The sequence below is a fragment of the Hyperoodon ampullatus genome (assembly GCF_949752795.1).
Source record: "Hyperoodon ampullatus genome assembly, chromosome: 20".
In the NCBI taxonomy this organism is placed as follows: Eukaryota; Metazoa; Chordata; class Mammalia; order Artiodactyla; family Ziphiidae; genus Hyperoodon; species Hyperoodon ampullatus.
Window position 1 is genome coordinate 24,248,790 of NC_136933.1, and position 20,432 is coordinate 24,269,221.

Genomic DNA, 20,432 nt, shown 5'->3' on the forward strand with positions numbered 1-20,432 from the left:
GCTCGACCTTAACCCTAGCAGCAAAAGCCCAGAGCCAGCCAGACTGCGCTCCCTTCCACAAGAGTTCTAATCGAAGCCACTTCTGCTACATCACTGGGTGCCTTTTCCAGCCTGAGATGATGTGAGTTTATTGCAACGTGGAGGGCATGGGAAGTCGCTATTTCATTTGTATTAGGCCCCTCACACACCTTAGACAGGTGTTCACATTTTATTTATTGATTTTAATCGGACCAGATTTCAACTTTGTTCCCCAGTGCCCTAGAGGTGGGGTGAGAGGCCTCATCAAGAGAGGAAGAGGGGACCCTCGGGTCCCTGATCCTACTCCTCGACAGGAATGACACTTTTAGTGGCTGGCACGAGGGGTGATGGTCGAAATGTTTGACCAACAGTGAACCTGGCGCCGGCCAATGAGCCTCGATGGCATGTGGGAAAAGCCAGTCGGCCGCCCAGTTCCTCTTTGGAAAGCAGCCTGTGTGAGCAATTCCATGCTGGACTCTGCGCCTGCTGCGGGGAGGCCCTGTGCTCTCTCTGGGAGGGAGGCCCTGCGCTGCTATGTGGGACCTCACGAAGGGGCCTGAGGCACAGCCTCTGACCTCAGCGTGGTAACCCAGCGTAACGCGAAGCATTCTCAGAAAACGATGGATACTCACTGAACACAGCACAGGACAGATGCAGGTGAATGACTGCCAGCGGTTTCCAGGCCAGACGATGCATCCCAGTCACCTGGGGGACGATGATTAGATAGAGTTCCTGCTTTACAGACCTGCTGAATCCAAATACCCAAAGTAGGAGCCGGGATAAGCTCAGGGCACTGTGTGCACAGCCAGGCTTGGGATCCAGCAGTGTAGACGGTGAGTTTCAAGGGGGAAGACTGGAGTGGGGGTCACCCAGATGGAGCAGGGAGACCCAGACAAGACCCCGAACGGCGCCTCTGGCCTGGGAGGGAAGCCACGAAGAACGGATTACCACCTCCTTGGCTGCCCCAAGAGAAGTCATTTTGGGTGCAAGGCAAGACCGGGAGTCCAGATGTTTTCCTGGAGCTGGAAAGCATTCCCTGCCCCCTCAGGAGTATTCTTCTCTGTGGCTTAGTAACCATTTTCTGATCTATGCGGAGGGGAAATCGGAAGGAGGCGGTGAGAAATATACGTGCTAATATATTCCCCAAATGCAACAGTACAAAGCGAGTAAATGACCAGACAGTTTATGGAGGCAAGTGCCTCGGCCACGTGCAGACAGACAGTAACGACTACAGACTGTTCAGGCCGCCCTCTGCTTCCCCCCAGCCTTCCGTCCCCGCTTCCACCCCGATCCTCGTTCTCAGTGCCACCCCCACTTCTGACTGTGCTACCCAGACATCGCACCTCGGCAGCAGAAAGGCATCCAAAACTGGCAAGTCAAAGAGACAGGTCCGGGCAGTTGTTGAACCAACTTCATTAGCTGGTTTGCTGATTTGGGGGTAAACAGTGAATGCAACTTTTTTTTTTTTTTAATGCCAAGGATGAATAAGACAAAGATCTAGTCTAGAAACGACAAGTCTTATCTCATAAGTAATCTCTTGGCTTCGCCAGTTCAGCAAGCTTCTGGTAGACATTTCATGGTGAGCTGGTAGTGGAGTGAGGCATTAAAATACAGCACAGGCACCAAATAAAAGAACCCAAGTCTATAAACGTAATAACAAGCATTGCTCACGGTGTTCCTCCCATGAACTCTTTCTGGGTCCTTCCTGTGGGAGATGACGAACTAGTTTAGGGGCTCATGAAGGGGGGCGTCCCGGCACTGCTGTCCACCCATGTACAGAGGAGGGGTCCCGGAAGGTACTGGAAGGTGCTGAACAAGTGGACTTGGTGAGGATTTTATTTGAACTGACAAGAGAGTGTTCATTACAGAGCGACCAACTTGCCCCGGTTCGCCTAGGCCTGTCCTGGTTTTAAAACAGGAAGTTTTGCATCCCTGGACCCCCTCAGTCCCCAACAAACCGGGACAGTTGGTCACCCTGTCGGACTGGCACAGCCTCGGGTAGACACCGCCTCACTCCTCCCGACAGCCTCACGGTGCCTTCTTCTCACGCTCTCCCCATGTGCGGTCACTACACAAGGTCCCCTGGCCTCGCAGGGCCTCCTCTGTGCCAGCCCTTCCGCCACTCAGAGCTCCCTGGGGGCCGCTACTGGGGAGCCGCAAGGCTGCCGGCGCTCTGCGCTAGAGCCGTCTGGTGGCCTCCTCACTCTCTCTCACACACACACACAGACTCACGCTCACACACAGACTCACGCTCACACAGACTCACGCTCACACTCGCTCACATAAGACACGCTCACACACAGACTCACACTCACACACAGACTCACGCTCACACTCGCTCACACAGACTCATGCTCACACACAGACTCACGCTCACACTCGCTCACACACAGACTCGCACACACACACAGACTCGCACACACACACAGACTCACGCTCACACACAGACTTATGCTCACACACACAAACTGACACAAGACTCACGCTCACACACACACAGTCTAATGCTCACACGCTCACACACAGACTCATACACATGCTCACACAGACTCACGCTCACACACACACACACAGACTCATGCTCACACACACAAACTGACACACAGACTCACGCTCACACACTCACGCTCACACACAGACCCCTCTACCCTCGCTCTCCTGGAGGGTTCGGGCACCTCCCCGGGATGTCACTATGCGGTGCTGTGCAGCAGCCCCTGGGCCTGATAGGGTCAGGAGGGGTGAGGCTCAACCAGTAGCTTGAGGACCCCCTGTCTGGGGACTGAGGTCTGGGGTGCTTCACCCGCAGGGCTGCCCCTGTGTGGTATGTGTCACACGGCTGCACAGGCCTGCGCTGGGATGCTAATGTGGGGATACAGAACCCAGCGAAACGGTGAAAGCCACCAGGAGAGGACAAGGAAGGAAATCATCCCTGCACCTTCTTGAGGTTAATTACATAATGTAATTAGATTATGTCATGTAATCCATTCAATCACTTCGCTTCTCACATAACCAGCCAGTTTACTATTACTTTTTAAAATCAGTAAGAGTAGTTGTTTCACTGGAGCAACCTCTCGTGTTAATAAGAACTGGTGGATTGACCTATGATCAGACAGATCCCTAGTTACCTTCAGGGCTGAGATTTTCTGTTGCTGTATGTTTGTAATTGTGGAATTAAGCTGGAATTTTAAAATCAGTCCTCATCTCTCTTCCACCTGTCCCTTGGTCATGGGACACATATGCCCCATGGGGTTCATGATTAGTGACATCTCTAGTGATATGTTCTACCTAGTTCTTCAGGAATCACTAAAGACTGGGGTGGGGGAGCAGCATGTGAAATTAGCAGACGAAACTACATTGGGATGTGTTGTGATCATCACCACAGACAAAGAACAAAAAACAGTATAAGTCAGAAATGCAGTAAGTTAATAAATATATTCCCGTTGAAAAATACAAGCTACAGCTGGAGAAGGCGGGATGGGGACGGTGGAAATTCAGGAAACAGAGTCAATGAAACAGTGTGATTTGGAAAGCGGTAATGCCAGGGAGTGATTTATGGGGTGAGACTGGATGGGTGTGCAATGCGATATGACAGCTAAATAAGCAAAGGAGGGCTCGACCCTGCTGCACAGGACCCGAGCGCCTCGCCCCGCAGCCAGTGGCATCTGGTGACCATCCCCAGCCATCTATCGAGCACCTACTGTGTTTTGGGCTTAGCGCACCGCCAGGTTATCCTCCAGAATCTCTGTGAGGCAGGTATTATCACACCCAGCAAGGAAGCTGAAGCTTGGAGAACTAATGCAGCTTGCCCAGGATCACAGAGCTGGAAAGTGGCAAACTGGAATTTAACCCACATCCTATTCCAAAATCTCATCTCCATACTCTGTAACTGGCCACCACTCAGTGAGTGAAGAGGCAAGGGACAGGGACAGCCCACTGTCCAGTGCTGGCAGGAGCCCTGCAGCGACCTCTGGCTATGGGGTCCTGGAAGGCGCATGAGGACCAGGAGACTGTCGACCCGGGTTCCAATCCCAGCCCTGCCTCTCAACAGCTGTGTGACTTTAAGAGTGTCACTTAGCCTCTCTGTGCCAAGGTAGGAAAAATAATACCATCCACAGTGGGAGGTGGTGATGATTAAGTGGATGCTGGGGGAGGCCCTTGGTGAACCGTACAGCACACAGAATACACGTGCTGTTACGAGTCTTGTGAGCCAACCTGTACATCCCTGGTCCTTGAGCTCTTCTGCTTCCACTCAGTCATCACAACCAGTCAGTTCTACCTCCTGCGTTTGGAAAACTTGTCATATTAAGCCCTGTGCTGAGCAAGAAGATGACTGGAATATCGGAAATGAAGGCTTAGTCTGCCAAGAAGGGCTCAGGTTGTGTCCAACTGGCTGCAGCCTCCTTAGGATTTGCAAAACCTTCTTTAAGCTTGTTGTCTCTCAAGTAAGCAGCTGCAGTCTAAGAAAATTTAGTTTTGCAGGAAAGAAGGGTGACAGGGCAGTGACAGTTCTGGAAGCCATCGTGAGCGAAGGATGGTCGAAGAAAGTGAAGGTACACAAGGCCTTGGGCAGAGGGACACGGGCGCCATCTTCAAATGTTGACTCAATGGAGAGGAGGGGACTCGTATGCTCCGAGTCCACCCCCCGGAGGACGGGTGGTCCCTGCGGCGGGCGCCCCTGGGATTGCGGTAAGCCGGCTGCCTCGGGGCTTCCGTGCTGTACTAAAGAAACAAAGTGATTCGATTAGACGCTGTGTTTTCCAGCAACAATTCTCCCATAGCAATTGGGTGTCCTACCATTCGATTCAATTCTGACATCACCCCAAGGTAGAGCAGACACACACTTTAAGGGGTCCCGTCCCACAAGACTGCCTGCACATCTGAATTCTGGCCGCAAGTCCTGGGTCCTCAGGCTGCCCACTCTTGTGTCCGACTTGGCTACAAATGTGAGGGTTCTCACAGCCCCCCTTCAGGTTCGATAATTCACTGGGATGAATCACAGCACTCAGAAAGGTGCTATAGTTACGATTACAGTCTTATTACAAAGGATGCTACTCAGGGACAGGCAAATGGAAGAGAGGCACAGGGCAAAGTATGCGGTGAGTGGTGCAGAGAACCCGGGCCCTCTCTGGGTGCATCACCGTCCCGTCACAACAGTGTGTTCATTAATCCAGAAGCTCCCTGGACTACGCTGTTCCCGGGGTTTTATCTGGGGTCTCATTGCGATGGCATATGGGTCATTAAATCATGGCCACGTGACTGAACTCCATCTTAGAGGTCAGAGGATGTGGCTGAAAGTTCTAGCCCTCTCATCCTGTGGTTCATTCCTCAGGTGACCAGTCCCTCTCCTGAAGCTATGTAGCTCTCTACCCCAACGAGTCATCTCATTAGCATAAACTCAGGTATCAGAGCAAAGGGCTCATTTCGAATAACAAAACACTCCCATCACTCAGGAAATTCCAAGGGTTTAGGCATTCTGGGCCAGGGAACCCGGGACAAAGGCCAACTATATTTTTTATTATACCACAGGTAGACTTTCACGTCCCTCTGTCTCTGACATGCTATACCTTGTGACTCTAAAACCGCTTACGAGGTACAGTCCAGCCCGATATAAGAAGATACCTTCAGAACTAGAGCTCTTTGGCAATTTAATGGGCCGTCTCCAAAGGTCTGAGCTACCTGGAGTAGGAAGTGATCCAGCTGAGGTTGGATGACCCTGACTGAGACCGCTGAGCAGGAAATCCGCTGGGTGGTAGTTTGGACCGGATGCTCACTCATCCGGATGTCTGGACACAGGGCGATGTCAATGCCTTGCTTGATTTCAGAATCGAGAGATGCTTCCATTCTGGATGAACAGCACTGGCAAGAGGGAAGGCTGGCAGCGCGGATGGCATGGATACGACAACGAGCTCAGGGACATGCGGGGCATCTTCCTGGCCTTCGGACCCGGTAGGAAGACATGACCCAATTCTCTTAGTCACCCCTTCCTAAGGAAGCGCCAGCCAGCGGGGGCTGACGGCACTAGTAAAGCTGGAGTGATTTCTTTATGGACCCTCTTTATGAGCAAAGCTGAGCAAACCCAGCCGGTCTCCATGAAGTGTCTTTGGCTGGCTGGCTTTCAAATGCTTCTTGGTTTTGGCAAACGTGGCCAAATACTTTTCCTTGTAAGTTTTAAATCTCAAGCGCAGTGAAAAAAATGTTCCACATGTTTATGATTCATTTTTTACTTAATTCATCAAAATGTTCTCTCACAGCCATCTGATGGCCAGGAAAGCTTATCAGGCACCAGGTTGCTGACAGCTGCGCGTCCTGAGGTTGCCGCGATCGCTTCACAGGGTCCGACTCTTCCACAGTTCCTCCCTGTCCAGAGCACCCACCCCTGTGCAGGTCATTCGGTTTAGGGCCCACCAGAAGCTAGGATGTGCTCAACGGCAGGCTAGGAAATGATTCTGTGACTACTTTGAGAATGAGCCAGAACGACTCGGGATGTCTTGGGTGAAAGCAAATTTACTACGCCTTCCTTGACCTACATTCCCAGGGCAGGAAGAGAGGGGAGATGGAGAGAGCCTCTTTGGTTATTTGCTTTAATAAACACAGCACTGTAAAAAAAAAAAAAAAAAAAAAAAAAAGAATACACTGGACACTAAATCCTAAATAATTATTTATATGCAAGATGCAGCACATTTCACACTTCATTTTTTAGGATAACTGGGGCCATGAGTGCAATCTCTTGAAAATGCAAAGTTTTAGCAAATAAACTTTAAATGCGTTTAAAAAATAAATAAAAAATAAACAGCACTGTAAATTCACATTTTAGAAAAGTTTATCAAACACTCTAAAGATCATACTACTACCTGAATACCCCCTTAAAAAAAAATAGAGTAAAAAGCAGTCAACCGCCATCAGCAATCAGTGGACTGGCTCATGAGCTACTAATCTTCTTCCTTCCTGCTGTCCACACTCCTTATTAAACACAATAAGCTTCACCAGTATCCATATTCCATGTTCCTTTCTCTGGATGTTGATCAAAATGTTTCAGCCCATGAAAATCCATGTTTTCCTTTCAAATTATGGGTTAGAGATCACGCCTAGAAGCCGTGCCCTTCTCCTTGATGTCACAGGACAGAGAAATGTATCAGCCCTCTTCATTCCATCTGCCTCAGGTCACTCTACCTACCACAAAGTAGCTGCGGAGAACTACAAGGTGCCAGCTTTTGCACCCTCCTTGGGCGCCTCTGGGAGCCTGAGCTTAGGGAACATGTCAGTCCAAATCATTGCCCACGTGTCATCCAGGTTCCAGTGTCCTTAAGGAAGCATCAGCACCAGTAGCAGCAAACATTTATAGAGCACAACTGGGGTCGTGACATTGGCCTAAGACAGAGTTCAGAGGATGCCCCAGTATGACGCCATCAACTGATAACAGTTAACAGACCCTCCCTGTTAGCCAAGCCCCAGGCTAGAGCTGCGCAGCTCAAAAGCCGAGTGAATTCAGGATGGAGCCTTGAGGATGTGGAGGTGACAGCTGCTAGATCAGGTTACAGACGTTCCAGGGCCATGGCCTTCATATGGGGGAACATTAGCCAGCAGGGCTTTCATTCAAAGACATCGCCTCCTCTTTCCCCAGAAGAGAGGGATCAGATCATGAATGTGAAACAGTTGTCAGCTGGAGTGTTTATGAGTAAGAGTCTCGGGCAGATTTTAAAGCAGAAGCACGTCTAGCGTCAAACCGAAAATTTTAAACAAAGTACCCAAAGCTGCAATAGCTTAAATTCAGTGGGGAGATTTTGTCCATTAGCAAAGGCCTCCATCATACATTCCTTTAAAACTAAAAGCCTAAGTCTTTTATAGACAGAAAGACGACCCCTGATGAGACTGGACTGGGCTAATTGCAAAAATGTTTCCAGGCAGATACAGCCTTGAGAGCCTCCCACAAACCATCAGGTTTCTGGCTCTAATTCTCATGAAAGATTGAACAGCTTTACACACTGACTGTTTACCCAGAAGAAAATTTAAGAGCGAGGCCTTTAATAGCCATCTAGCTGCACTTTGAGATAAAGGTACATCCCACCTGATTAATTGTAGGTACTTCTCGCTCATGGAGGACGCTGAGCATCGCTGCGGCTGCCCAGATACAGCTTTAGAAGTCAGTAAGTCTGGTCCAGCTAAGAGAAAGGGAAATAATTCTGGAAGATAGCCTCTCTCTGGTTAATCCCAGTTTCTAATTTGAACAACCTAATCTTGCTGTGGAGAACTCCACATTCGAGATAAGACAGCAGGAGTGTGATTCAGTGAGCTGCCAGCGAGCTAGCAAGCCTCACTTGGAAAGCAGCCCAAGGTGGTCAGGCACAGCGGGAGCCTCCAGAACCTTCTCTCTTTAGGAGAAACAGTTTAAATATCCAAAAAATGTAAACCCATGGAAATAACTTGGATTCCCATTCCAGGTTCACACACCATCTTGAGCTAGCAGGGCTTGTCTGGCCTCTCCCAATTGGATCAGGTATTGTTTTGCTATTGAGGAATTTTCTAGAAGCTCTCATTCCAGTCTGGATCATCTCTGCACTGGGCCCCAAATCCCAGCCCTGTAGACCGGGAAGCCGTGAACCAGATGCAGTGGGAAAGAAACCCCAATTCTCCTTCCTGCTTACATGTACCGGATTTGATTTTGTACTTTCAACATAAAAAGATGATCTTTTCTAACATTTTTTTTTTTGTCAGTAGAGCTTGATCTCAAATTTTCTTGCCAAATGTTAAAGAAGGAGATGTTTGAAAGGCTGGGGACGGCTGTCTTGGATATGCTGTTGTCTGCCACCCTCCCATGTGACAGGACATGGCCACCAGGTGATGTGGCAGGATGATCTCACATCCAGGTCCACGGCAAGTCAGAGGGAGAGGAGTTGCTCCCACGTCCCTGGGACAACCTTGCCACTGATTTCTCAGCTGCAGCTGATTCTTCTCTGGGGAAGCGTTACCACCACCCTCTAACTGTAATGTTTTCCTTGATATTGGAAAGGTTGGCATTCCAGGGCAGCCTCCACATTCTCCTTTCCAGGGAGTTCTGGATTTTTTTTTTTTTTTTTTTTTTGCGGTACGCGGGCCTCTCACTGTTGTGGCCTCTCCCGTTGCGGAGCACAGGCTGCGGACGCGCAGGCTCAGCAGCCATGGCTCATGGGCCCAGCCGCTCCGCGGCATGTAGGATCTTCCCGGACTGGGGCACGAACCTGTGTCCCCTGCATCGGCAGGCGGACTCTCAACCACTGCGCCACCAGGGAAGCCCTGGATTTTTTAAAGTAAGCGTTTACCCTGAGGTGATGCTGACTCTTACCCTCCCTGCCCTGAAAGTAAAGTGAACCCTTCAAATAATCTATAGGGTGAATATTCTTGATCCATACTTTCCCTTGCTGGGCATTTATTCTGTTACTAATAACAGCTCCCGTTTATTGAGCACATACAGTGTGGCTGGAACTAAGATTTAGGCGCCACCTCCATGCCTGTTCCCTGAGGTTACCCAGCTAGTAAGTGGCTACAGGCTGGTTGTAGAGCCCGTGAACCTCTTTATACTGACTTCAACTTTAATTCTTCAAAATAAGCAAAACCCGTCACTTGGGAAGTTGCCCCGGGTCTAACATATGCTGTGGCAGAGTTTTCAGTGTATAGCTTCCTTCTGTATTTATAATTTCAGGGTTAATACAAGAGTAGAATTTGGTGTGGACACTTCTGGGCTATGTTGCTGTTTTTTGCTTTTTAAATCAAGTATATGTGATCATTTTAGCAGAGCAATTATAAAGATTATTTTCTAAGATAGAAAACTTGGCTTTACAGCCCCCAAACTACCTGTTTTAAAAAAACTTTTTTTTAGAGGGACTAAAATCACATGCATGGGCCTTTATTGATGGATAAAACTCCTTCCTGAATTCAGCTTCTTAAGTTTTGGGTACTTTGTTGGAAGCTCTGGTTGGGAACCTAAAAGTGAAGCTGCTTATGAATATTATTGAAGTCTCATAGTCACTCTTTAAACAAACACTTTTCATTCATCATCTTTTCTGCCTCCTGTGGAGAAAGAGAGGGTCCACTTCGGACTGAAGTCCCTCCTTCAGCACCCTTACTTGCTATGCTGTGAATAGCCAGCCAGGCCCTTGGGGGCCTGTGTCCCCGTGGAGTCTGGCACAGCCTTGGGTAGAGGCACAGCCCTCTCCCTCATGAGTTCCCTTGAGCCTTCACTCAGGTCTCTGACTCCACTACCAGTTTCTTTATTTTCGCCACAGCTAAGTTACTTTATTTGCCAGTGAAAGGCTCCCAAGGAGACCGTTGCTATTGCTTGTGAATTAGGCGCACTGAGAAAACTATATAATTTCAGGTTCCATCCAGTCCTGGGACCTCCATGTGGCAGGAAAATGGGAAACATTCTTGAACTGGGGAGCACCCAGGCTAACCAGCCCCTGCCAGATAGGTGGCCTGGAAGAAGAGTATGCAGCTGGATTGGGTTTGGGGAGCCTGGCAGGACAGTCAACCTTCTGTGACCACAGCGGCTCTGCAGTGCTTGCAGAAATGAGCAGCTTCAGATGGCTCTTGGGTCCCCAAGGAAAGCTCTGTTGTCATAAGGGAAGCACAGTTATGCACAGAGAGAGTTTGCTGTCTGATCTGTCTTTCAGAGAAACATCTCCACGAGCCATAGAAAGCAACCTCCTATCATAACCTAGAACCTTCCAGATCTCCTTCCAGGTTCACAATCCCTTGGCCAGGCCCCGCGGACGAGGCGGATTTTCCAGTCCCAAGCTGCCTGGATGCTGAATGTAATTCCTCCACACTGTGACTCCATGCCTGTCTCTGCCCTGCCCAGGAGTGACCGTGACAACTCGTTTGCTTGCCTTTCCCTTTCAGATTTCAAATCCAACTTCAGAGCTGCTCCCATCAGATCCGTGGATGTCTACAACGTCATGTGCAACGTGGCAGGTGTCGCCCCCCTACCCAACAACGGGTCCTGGTCCCGGGTGACATGCATGCTGAAGGACCCGGCCAGCTCGGCCCTGGCTGCGCGGCCGGGCGCCTGCACGTTGGCCTTGGTCCTGCTGGTGCTGCTGTCCTGAACGCCTAGCGCAGTGTGTGCCGTGCCCCACGGGGGAGGCCTTGCCGTTTCCTGTTTCACTAATAGCTTCGTCAATTCAATCAAGGCCATACAATTGTAAATGTATTAGTCTTGGATGGTTCTATACATAAAAGTCCCTATTTCTTAAAAAAACAAAAACAAAAACACTTTGCTTTTTCCGGAGGTAGGGAAACTCCTAGCTTTTCATTTGTTCAACTATAGGTTATTTTCTCCTTTCTTTCCATGTACTCAGATGAACTAAGCAGGGCCTACCCCTGTAGCGACCAGACCTTGGGCGGGTATTCCATGGAATCCCGGCCCCTCTCTGTCCTGCTCTGCACAAAGCAGGCCCTTGCCTGTGCCCTGTCTAAACCCGGGAGCCCCCCTCAGGGTCTACGGCCAGCATCCCGTATGGCTCCTTCCGTCTGGGACAAAGGAGGCCCCTGCGAAGCAGTAGCTGCTATTTCTAACTCAGCTCGTGGGGTTTCTTCACCTTATACAAAGTCCCAGAAAGGGCGTATCTGAGCTTGGCTCACCCAGCAATCAAAGTCAATGGGAAGTGCAGAATTCACGGAACAAAGTGAAAGATGTGCGTTCCTTCCCAAAGTCTGAGTGCACGAAAGTTTCTCCCTGCCTGAAGAAGCAGAAGAGTTTCCAATAGATACGGGCTTCTGTGAGCCTCCTTGTAGCGTATCGTGGTGTGAACATGCACACGGCAGGCGCTGGGTTGCCTACACTCAGAGTGTAGACACTAGCGACCCCTGACATCATCACGGGCGGGGAAGGGGGTGTCTGGCTGACGATGGTGTGGACATACTTAAAGAAATCTCACGTCATTGCTTGAAATGGTGATGCAATTAAGCGTAAGTTTGATGCACCAGTGTTCTGGAGCACTGCTTATTCAACAGCCACAGCAAAGTGGACCCCTGAGTGACCCAGAATTCCAAGGAAAATGGTGGGGCGCAGGGAATGGCAGCCACACGACGGAGTCACATCCCAGTCACTAACCATTTAGCCACTGGATTAGGAAACAGTCTGGTCGAAGTGCCGCCTCAGAGACCTTAAGAAACCCCGAAAAAGAGGCACTGAGCCTGAGATGAAATGTTTGTAGTTTAGTCTCTAAGTTTGCTGTAGGAGCTCTTGTTGCAACACAAGGGATAACTGCATTTCTATATGATCAGAGTCATATACATATATCATCGCATTAAAAATGAGTTTGCACTAAATGAGGCACATCTGCAAATGAGGCTTTTTGTCAGGAAAAGGCAAAAGTTCAGGTCTTGTCAGGACGATGAAGCCCTTATGTGTTGTTTACCTTGAAAAATGAAAATCTACGCTCACCCTGATTCAAGAAGGTTGGGAACCGTTCCTGGGCCTTGAATCATGAGAGCAAAGGATCACTGCTTAAAAATATCATATTTATCTTCACAAAAGATTTCTAAGGATTTATGTAATGGGTTTTTAAAGTGCCAGCAGACCATCGAACCAACTGGAAAGGCAAATCAGCCTTTGTTCTCTGGCTGAAAGCCAATTAGTGCTTTCAGAACATTGGCGCTGCTTGTTGAAATAGGCATCTACTGTTCAAAGTTTTCTTTCTCCTTAAAGGACTGGGTTCTAATGAATCCAGTGCGGCCCACTGTGCTCCCTTGTGAAGGAAGGAGACCTAAAAGAAACCCAGTGACTCAATTAAAAGTGGATCATCCAAGTCCACCGGGGTACAAACAGGTACACAGTCTTGCATTTGTCCCCCTGCTCTGTTCTACCAATTTTCCCCCTCCCTCATCCTTAACATCTTCAACTTACATAATAAAATTTCAGATATTTGTCTGACAAAGTATAGTTACTCGATAAGTAGTCTTGAATAGATAAATGAGAATAAGATACTTTTGGAATCATGACTATTGGTAAATAATAAAGAAAATTCAGACACTGAATGGAGCAAAAAACTTTTTACCTAAAGCAACACATATATTTTAGTGGCTTCATTATTTGGCTAGAATTTTTTCTTTTGATTTTTGTTTTAAAGTTATGTTATTTTCCCAAGGGAAGTTCTACTTTCTCTAAACGCATTTTGTTCCATCGGAATAATATCTGCTAGGACCATACACACACCTTTTCTCCTGGGCTATTTTACTACTTCATTGCTAATTCCAGGAGGAAGGTAATTGGACTGACCTGCAAATACTGAAGATAGATGAAAGGAATGATCTTTAAATTAAAGATAAGATGAATGGCTACTTTCCCTGCCCATAGGCCTAATCGCCAGAACCCAACTCAGTTAACTTCTGAAGACTTAAACATAAATAAGAGCAGGCCCAGGAAATTCTTTCTAGCCTTCAAGAGCCCAGACTTGGGCTCAAGTCCCAACTCTCTTTACTTTTAAAGGGCTCTTGGAAATCCACAGCAGGTCTGAATTCAGCCACAGACAGCAGTTTTCAAACTTTCTGGGACTGCAAGCATCATCTGGCCCTCTTCCAGAGATGCAGGTTCAGAGGATCTGGCGTGGACAACACTTTTAAGTCACATGACTCTAAGGTCTGGGTTTGCTCTCAGGAGAGATGGGTTCTGATTTGACCTTGGTAGACCTGAGTCTCCTGACAGCAACTTCATAATCTGCCAGGTTTTTCAGGAGCCATCAGGCTGGCATTGGCCACTGATCCCAGCTGGGTCAGATTTCCGCCCTTCTTAAACCAAAGCGGGTCTGTAAGCCCCAGTGATGGAGAGGCTTCTCCACACCCAAGTCCCTGGGAGTCTAAGATCCCCAACGGTGCTACCAGACAAACTCACTGTTCAAGACACACAGCTCTTTTATGAATTTTCTGTGAAAATGTTTTACATTTCTGTAAATATCGAGAGATTTCCAAATGTGATAGTGTGTTTAATCTTTGTAAGCAATCTGTGATAGACCAAAGTCAGCGCCTGTAAACTACTTACTAGGAGGAAGAGAGATGGTAGCCTTGACAGCCTGGTTATAAAACATGGGAAACTTGGTCTCAGGTCTCTGCTATGGAAGTTCTACTTATGTGTTGCTTTGAAATCATAAAATAGCACCTAGTGCGGTGCCTCAAATGCTTCATAAATGTCCCATAAATATGTGTTGAATGAGAAAAAGAATGAATATCACTGAGGAGACTTGCTTACACAGCAGATATTCTCTCTGTCTGTAGTTCCTCAAATTAAACAAACCTTTCCTTTTTGGGTTGTTATTTTTTCTTATCACCCAACTGACAATATAATTATACTTCATTTCATGGACTAAGCATATTCCATTTCAAGCTTATAAACTTGACAGATGGATGGAAGGAAGGAAGGCAGGAGATTAGATTTTAAATATACTAAGCGTATTTACTTTTTAAAAATAAAACAGTTTTATCGAGATTCAATTCACATGCAATCCTTCCCTTTAAAGTATCAATTTAACGGCATCAGTATAGTCACAGAATTGTGCAACCATCACCACAAGCAACTTTAGAACTTTTTTTTTTTTTTTTTGCCGTACGCGGGCCTCTCACTGTTGTGGCCTCTCCCGTTGCGGAGCACAGGCTCCGGACGCGCAGGCTCAGCAGCTGTGGCTCACGGGCCCAGCCGCTCCGCGGCATGTGGGATCCTCCCGGACCGGGGCACGAACCCGCGTCCCCTGCATCGGCAGGCGGACTCTCAACCACTGCGCCACCAGGGAAGCCCCAGTCAACTTTAGAACATTTTTATCGCCCCCAAAAGAGACTCCATATCCACGAGCACGTTAGCACTCACTCCCCTTTTCCCCCCACCCTGCTCCCAGGCAACCTCTAAGCTGCACTCAGTCTCTACAGATTTGTCTATTTGGAATATTTCATGAAAATGCAATAACCATGATCCCTGTGGCGGCCTGAGTCCAGTCTATAGCCAATGTTACCACTCAAATGTACTCAGTCTCTCCCAGAGCATCCTCATGGCTTCACCCTGGAAACCAGTAACAGCCCACATGCCCCTTCTCACCAGCATCCCAGCCAGAAGCTCTACGTATCATTGTGTGTTGGCTTCCTGACACTTTTCCTTGAGATGCCGAGGGCTGGCTCCAGCTCGTTCTCCTCTCTTCCATTTGAGGGTCTCTCTCAAATGCAAGTCAGACCAGGTCACGTCCCTGCCCAAACCCCGACATTGACTCCCTGCGTCTTAATCTCACACCTGTAGCTTCATCGGGGTTGGCACCAGGTCCGCCCTTCTCTCTACCTGATCTCATGTCACCCTCCCTTTCACTCCGTAAGCTCTTCTTGCCTTAGGGCACTTCCCTCACATCACTTTCTCCTCCTTGATTAGTACCCCCATCCTCATCTAGTAAGTGTCCCCTTGCCTTAGAACTCGGGCTAAATGTTTCCTTACACCCCTCTTGACCAGGTTAGGCCCCCCGGCTGTACACTCTCTACACCAGCCGCATGCAACCCCACCCATCAAGATACTAGTAGCTGGAAGAGGCAAGTAAGGGTCCTCCCCTAGAGCCTTTAGAGGGAGAGCGGCACTGCCGACACCTTGATTTCAGACTTCTCGCTTCCACAACCGTGAGAGAATACATGTCTGTTGTTTTAAGCCACCCAGTTTCTGGTAGTTTGTTACAGGAAACTAACACACCCTTCAGATTGCTTTCGGAGTAGTGAGTCTAGTTCATCAAAGATTTCTTGAGTTCCTCCTTCACAGCAGGTACTGGGCTATGTTTTGGGGATGCATAGAGGAAAAAAGACCATTACTGTCCTCACAGAACTCACAATAGAGTCATTTCCTTTCTTCTATTTTTTTTTTTTAAATTTATGTTTTATTGAAGTATAGTTGATTTACAGTTTTGTGTTAGTTTCTGGTGTACAGCAGAGTGATTCATATTCATGTGTATTCCTCTTCATATTCTTTTCCATTATGGTTTATTACAAGATACTGAATATCGTTCCCTATGTCATTTCTTCCATTTTTCAACACAGCTGAATTCTCATTTCTGTAGAACAAAATGTTCCAGTTGCTATGGGCAATGCATGGAGAGAATTTCAGAGAAAACAGGAGTAACACCTGTTACTGAAGGACGGCATCAGCTCTAGAGCAGAGGCTCTGGTGTCAGGGACCTCACCCCCTGCCTCCTCTGGGATCTTGCTCTTGGCCATTTGATGTCTTCATGCCTGTCGGCTCTTTGCCTGGCCTGCGGGATTATCTGGCAGCAAAAGCAAGGCTGATCACATTACTCACCTGGTTAAAAAACCACCCTTGTCTCTCTTTCCTATGTAATTAAATTCCAAATTCTGCTTCCCATCCTTTTCTACAGTTTGACTTCCCCCTACATCTCTCAATGCTTCACCTCAGATTTCTCAGCTTAGCCCCTGAATGTGTCATTGTCAACTCTCTTACGTTGGCCCCATGTCTGGGATGGACCTTCCCACTCTCCATCTAGCAAACTTTCATTTATCCTTCAGAGCCTAGATTCTCTGTAAGGCTTTTGTGCTTTCACATTCTTTTCTTGTTTCGTTTATTGCAAAGCAAGTCACATTGCCTTGTAATAAGTTGTTGTCAAGTGTTCTCCAACTAGGCTGTAAGTTAAGCAGAATGCCAGGATTGTATCTTCTTTTTTGGAGTCTCCAAACCAAACCTGCAGCACCAACAAAGTCTGCCACAAAATAGTTGATAATTGCCTGATAAAATGAATGAATTATGGAAGGAAGGAGGGGAAAAGGTTAGCACAGTCTGGTCAGGTCACCTAAATTTGGACAGAGCTCCTCACAGTAGCAATGGGTTGGAAAAGCCAGAGTTAGGAAACATCTTGTAGAAAGTAGAAGGATTTGACAAATGACTAATGTGTGACACGAAATACAGAGGGCAGGGGTTCCTTTTTCAACATTTCAGCAGGCCCCCTCTTTAGCCATGAACACGAGGAAGTGCAGCAGATGGGAAGAAAGGAAGAAAAGATAAATGAACCCTGTCTTCACCATGCTTAATTCGACTTTTCAACAAGATGCGAACACAAGCCTGTACTGTCATCTCCCTACGGCTTGGAAGAGACAGGAGAAGGGGGTTCAGAGCCTTGGATGCTAAAGACGTAGCATGTGGAGAAGGAGGAAGAGTTCCAGTCACCGGCTCCCTCCCTCCCATGCCTTCTGAGTCTGATCTGTCTTTGCTACTGAGAAGTGAGGAGTGGATGATGGGAGGAAGTGGAGAAAAGCCTTCAGAGGGAGGAAAGCGGTGTTTAAGAAATCCCCTTCCTGGAATAGCTGTGTTTCTACCCCCCTACCCTTTTGCTGCTCAGGAAAGTCTGGCCTCAGTGTGGTGTCAGCAGGACAGGCAGGAGCTGAATTTCCACCATATTCCAGAACCAGGTGGTGCTCAGAAGGACCCCTCCACTCCCACAGTGGCATCTGGAGGGGATGGGGCAGTCTATCCACTAGAAGCCCTTGAAACTGACCAGTCAGGTCTCAATGCTGGGACAAGACCCTAAACTGAGGAGACTCTGCTGAAAGTTAAATCAAAATCCAGCAAGACGGGCTTCCCTGGTGGCGCAGTGGTTGAGAATCTGCCTGCCAATGCAGGGGACACGGGTTCGAGCCCTGGTCTGGGAAGATCCCACATGCTGCGGAGCAACTGGGCCCGTGAGCCACAACTACTGAGCCTGCGCGTCTGGAGCCCGTGCTCCGCAACAAGAGAGGCCGCGATAGTGAGAGGCCCGCGCATCGCGATGAAGAGTGGCCCCCACTTGCCACAACTAGAGAAAGCCCTCGCACAGAAACGAAGACCCAACACAGGATAAATAAATAAATAAATAAATAAATAAATAAAATTAAAAAAAAAAAAAAAAATCCAGCAAGACAGGGACAATAGAGGCGAAAGAAAGAGAAGGTCCAGATAAGCATGGCAGAAAAAAAGAGAGCCAGGAATTTCTAGCCAGAAATGTCATACTTTTGAATACTACATGACAACAATAGAAGATACCGTATAAAATCAGAAAGACTATCCTGAACCACATCTCCTTCTAAAGTTTAGAAAAACTAATTTCAAATAAAAATGTAAAAAGTATTGAAGTCAAATTCCATATTAAGATACTATTTTTAAATGATAATGAGGAGCAGAATAATAGTCCAACAATCAGTGAAATCATGCCAGAAAGACCTGATCACAAAGCAGACTGAAACCATGACTTACTATTTCAAGATGAACCAAAATACATTAAGAAAACAATATGAAAGAACAACATAAATCAAATTATAAGAAGGCAGAAAGGGTTGAACTCAAGAAAGAATAAGAGATAAAATTAATTTCAGAAATAAAATCTAAGCTAGATGGACCAGAGAGTTAATAATCACAACAGATAATGCTTTAGGAGGAATATAAGGTAAAAAGGAGGGTTAAGAAATCAAAATTAAGAGATTAAAAAAAAAAGACTCAACAGAAAGTGACAGATACTGAAGACAAGTAAAGAAAACTGAATATACAGTAACATGAATCCAAGAAGAAGAAAACCAAAGCAAAGGAATAGAATAAATGTTAAAACTGTAATACAAGGAAACTTTTTTGAAATTAAAAAGAAAAAAAACTAACACTATATACTAAAAGAATACTTCACATATCTGAGACTGTCAACCAGAGCCACTAATATCAAACCCACAAATTACTGGATTTTAAGACCAAGAAAAAAATCCTTTGGGCATCTAAGAAAAAGAGGAAGTGATTTATAATAAAAAATGCCTTTTCCAACACAAAAGGACAGAAGAAAATGGACTAACATATTTGAGATACTAATGAAAAGAAAATGCGAGTCAAGGATTTTTATATCCAGCAAAACTGACTTTCAAGTATGAAAGGTTCAAATTGTTATCAATAGGAAAGAACTTAGGAAATACTGTGCCCACGAGTCTTTTCTGATGAATCTATTAGAGCACAAGCTTCAGACAATCAAACTGACCAGGGACACATGGACATAAGGCCTAGTGATGAACATGAAATAAACAGTTATTACAGAACAAGGGAGAGAGGGCAGTGTGCAGTGTCTATGTGCTTTGGCAATGTAGATATGGTATAACTTTTTAAATGGAGGGAAGATAAATGGGGAGAGACTTGGCAAAAAAAAATTAACTCTTGTCAGTAGTCTTATTGGTGGTGGGAATAACTGTACTCTTGTCCTGAGACTATTGTGTAAGTAATGTAGAGTAAAGCATGAGAGTTAATATGGGATATTCTAATTATATCATTCCTGTGTCATTGAGAACCAGGATTTGCAGAGTGGAAGAAAAGAGATGCAGATATAAACTGGAAGAGGGTAAATAAAACTCCTATGTCCTGAACTTGAATTAGAAATATCATTGTACAACATGGGGAATATATCCCATTTTTATAATGACTATAAATGGAGTATAACCTTTAAAAATTGTGAATCACTATATTGTACACCTGTAACATATAATATGGTACACCAACTATACTTCAATTTAAAAAATTATAATTTTCAAAAAGTGATGTGGAAAGTAAAAAAAAAGGTCAATAAAAACTCTTAGAGATTTTATCTTTAAATATATATTTTCTAGCTCTAACTGCTAAACAGACTTAGAAACAATTATATATCCAGTAGTATTCCTAGTATCCATGTTGTGATTTTTTAAATACCACTTCCCACATGTCCTCTCAAATATGTACCCCCCCAAAAAAACAAAAGCCAGGGAAAAAAACCTTAAAAAATTACACCAAAATAGTAACAGGTATTTCTTATTTCTGGGGGTGGTAGGATTGTAGGTGATTTTGATTTTCTTCTTTATATTTTATATATATTACAGATTTTCTATAATGAATTTGTAATTGAAAAAATAGAGCTTTAAAATAAAAAGAGAACAAAATTATGCTATGAAAACACACATAAAAAAATAAATTTATTAAGGTATATGTTTTTTTTTTTTTTTTTTGCGGTAGGCGGGCCTCTCACTGTTGTGGCCTCTCCCCCCGCGGAGCACAGGCTCCGGAGCACAGGCTCAGCGGCCATGGCTCACGGGCCCAGCCGCTCCGCGGCATGCGGGATCCTCCCAGACCGGGGCACGAACCCGTGTCCCCTGCATCGGCAGGCGGACTCTCAACCACTGCGCCACCAGGGAAGCCCAAGGTATATGTTTTGAAAGAGGATTATCAGGCAGCCAAAAGAGAGCAATTTAAAAATCTTTTTTAAAGGACACCTTCTCTGAGGTAGTTATACACACACATCTGTCTCTCATGACAGAAAGATTCCTCAAGTCTACAGACAGAAATGGCCTTGGGGCCACATGAGAAAATGTGCACCCAGAGGTACCTATGGGGGACTTAATCATATTCCACCAGCTCTGCTGGGGAGCAAGAGGACGTAAGC

At 46.5% G+C, this 20,432-nt stretch overlaps 1 protein-coding gene across 1 annotated transcript in view; it reads left to right on the forward strand.

Moving 5' to 3' along the window:
• ENPP6 (ectonucleotide pyrophosphatase/phosphodiesterase 6) overlaps positions 1 to 11,099 on the forward strand; it is a gene marked incomplete at both ends in the record, with an annotated part of 93,928 nt that extends 82,829 nt beyond the window's left edge. The window contains 2 exons of the mRNA XM_079726545.1: positions 5,841 to 5,964; positions 10,894 to 11,099. Coding sequence (XP_079582671.1) covers positions 5,841 to 5,964; positions 10,894 to 11,099 — 330 coding nt within the window. The remainder of the gene's footprint in view (positions 1 to 5,840; positions 5,965 to 10,893) is intronic.
• Between the last annotated feature and the right edge of the window lie 9,333 nt (positions 11,100 to 20,432).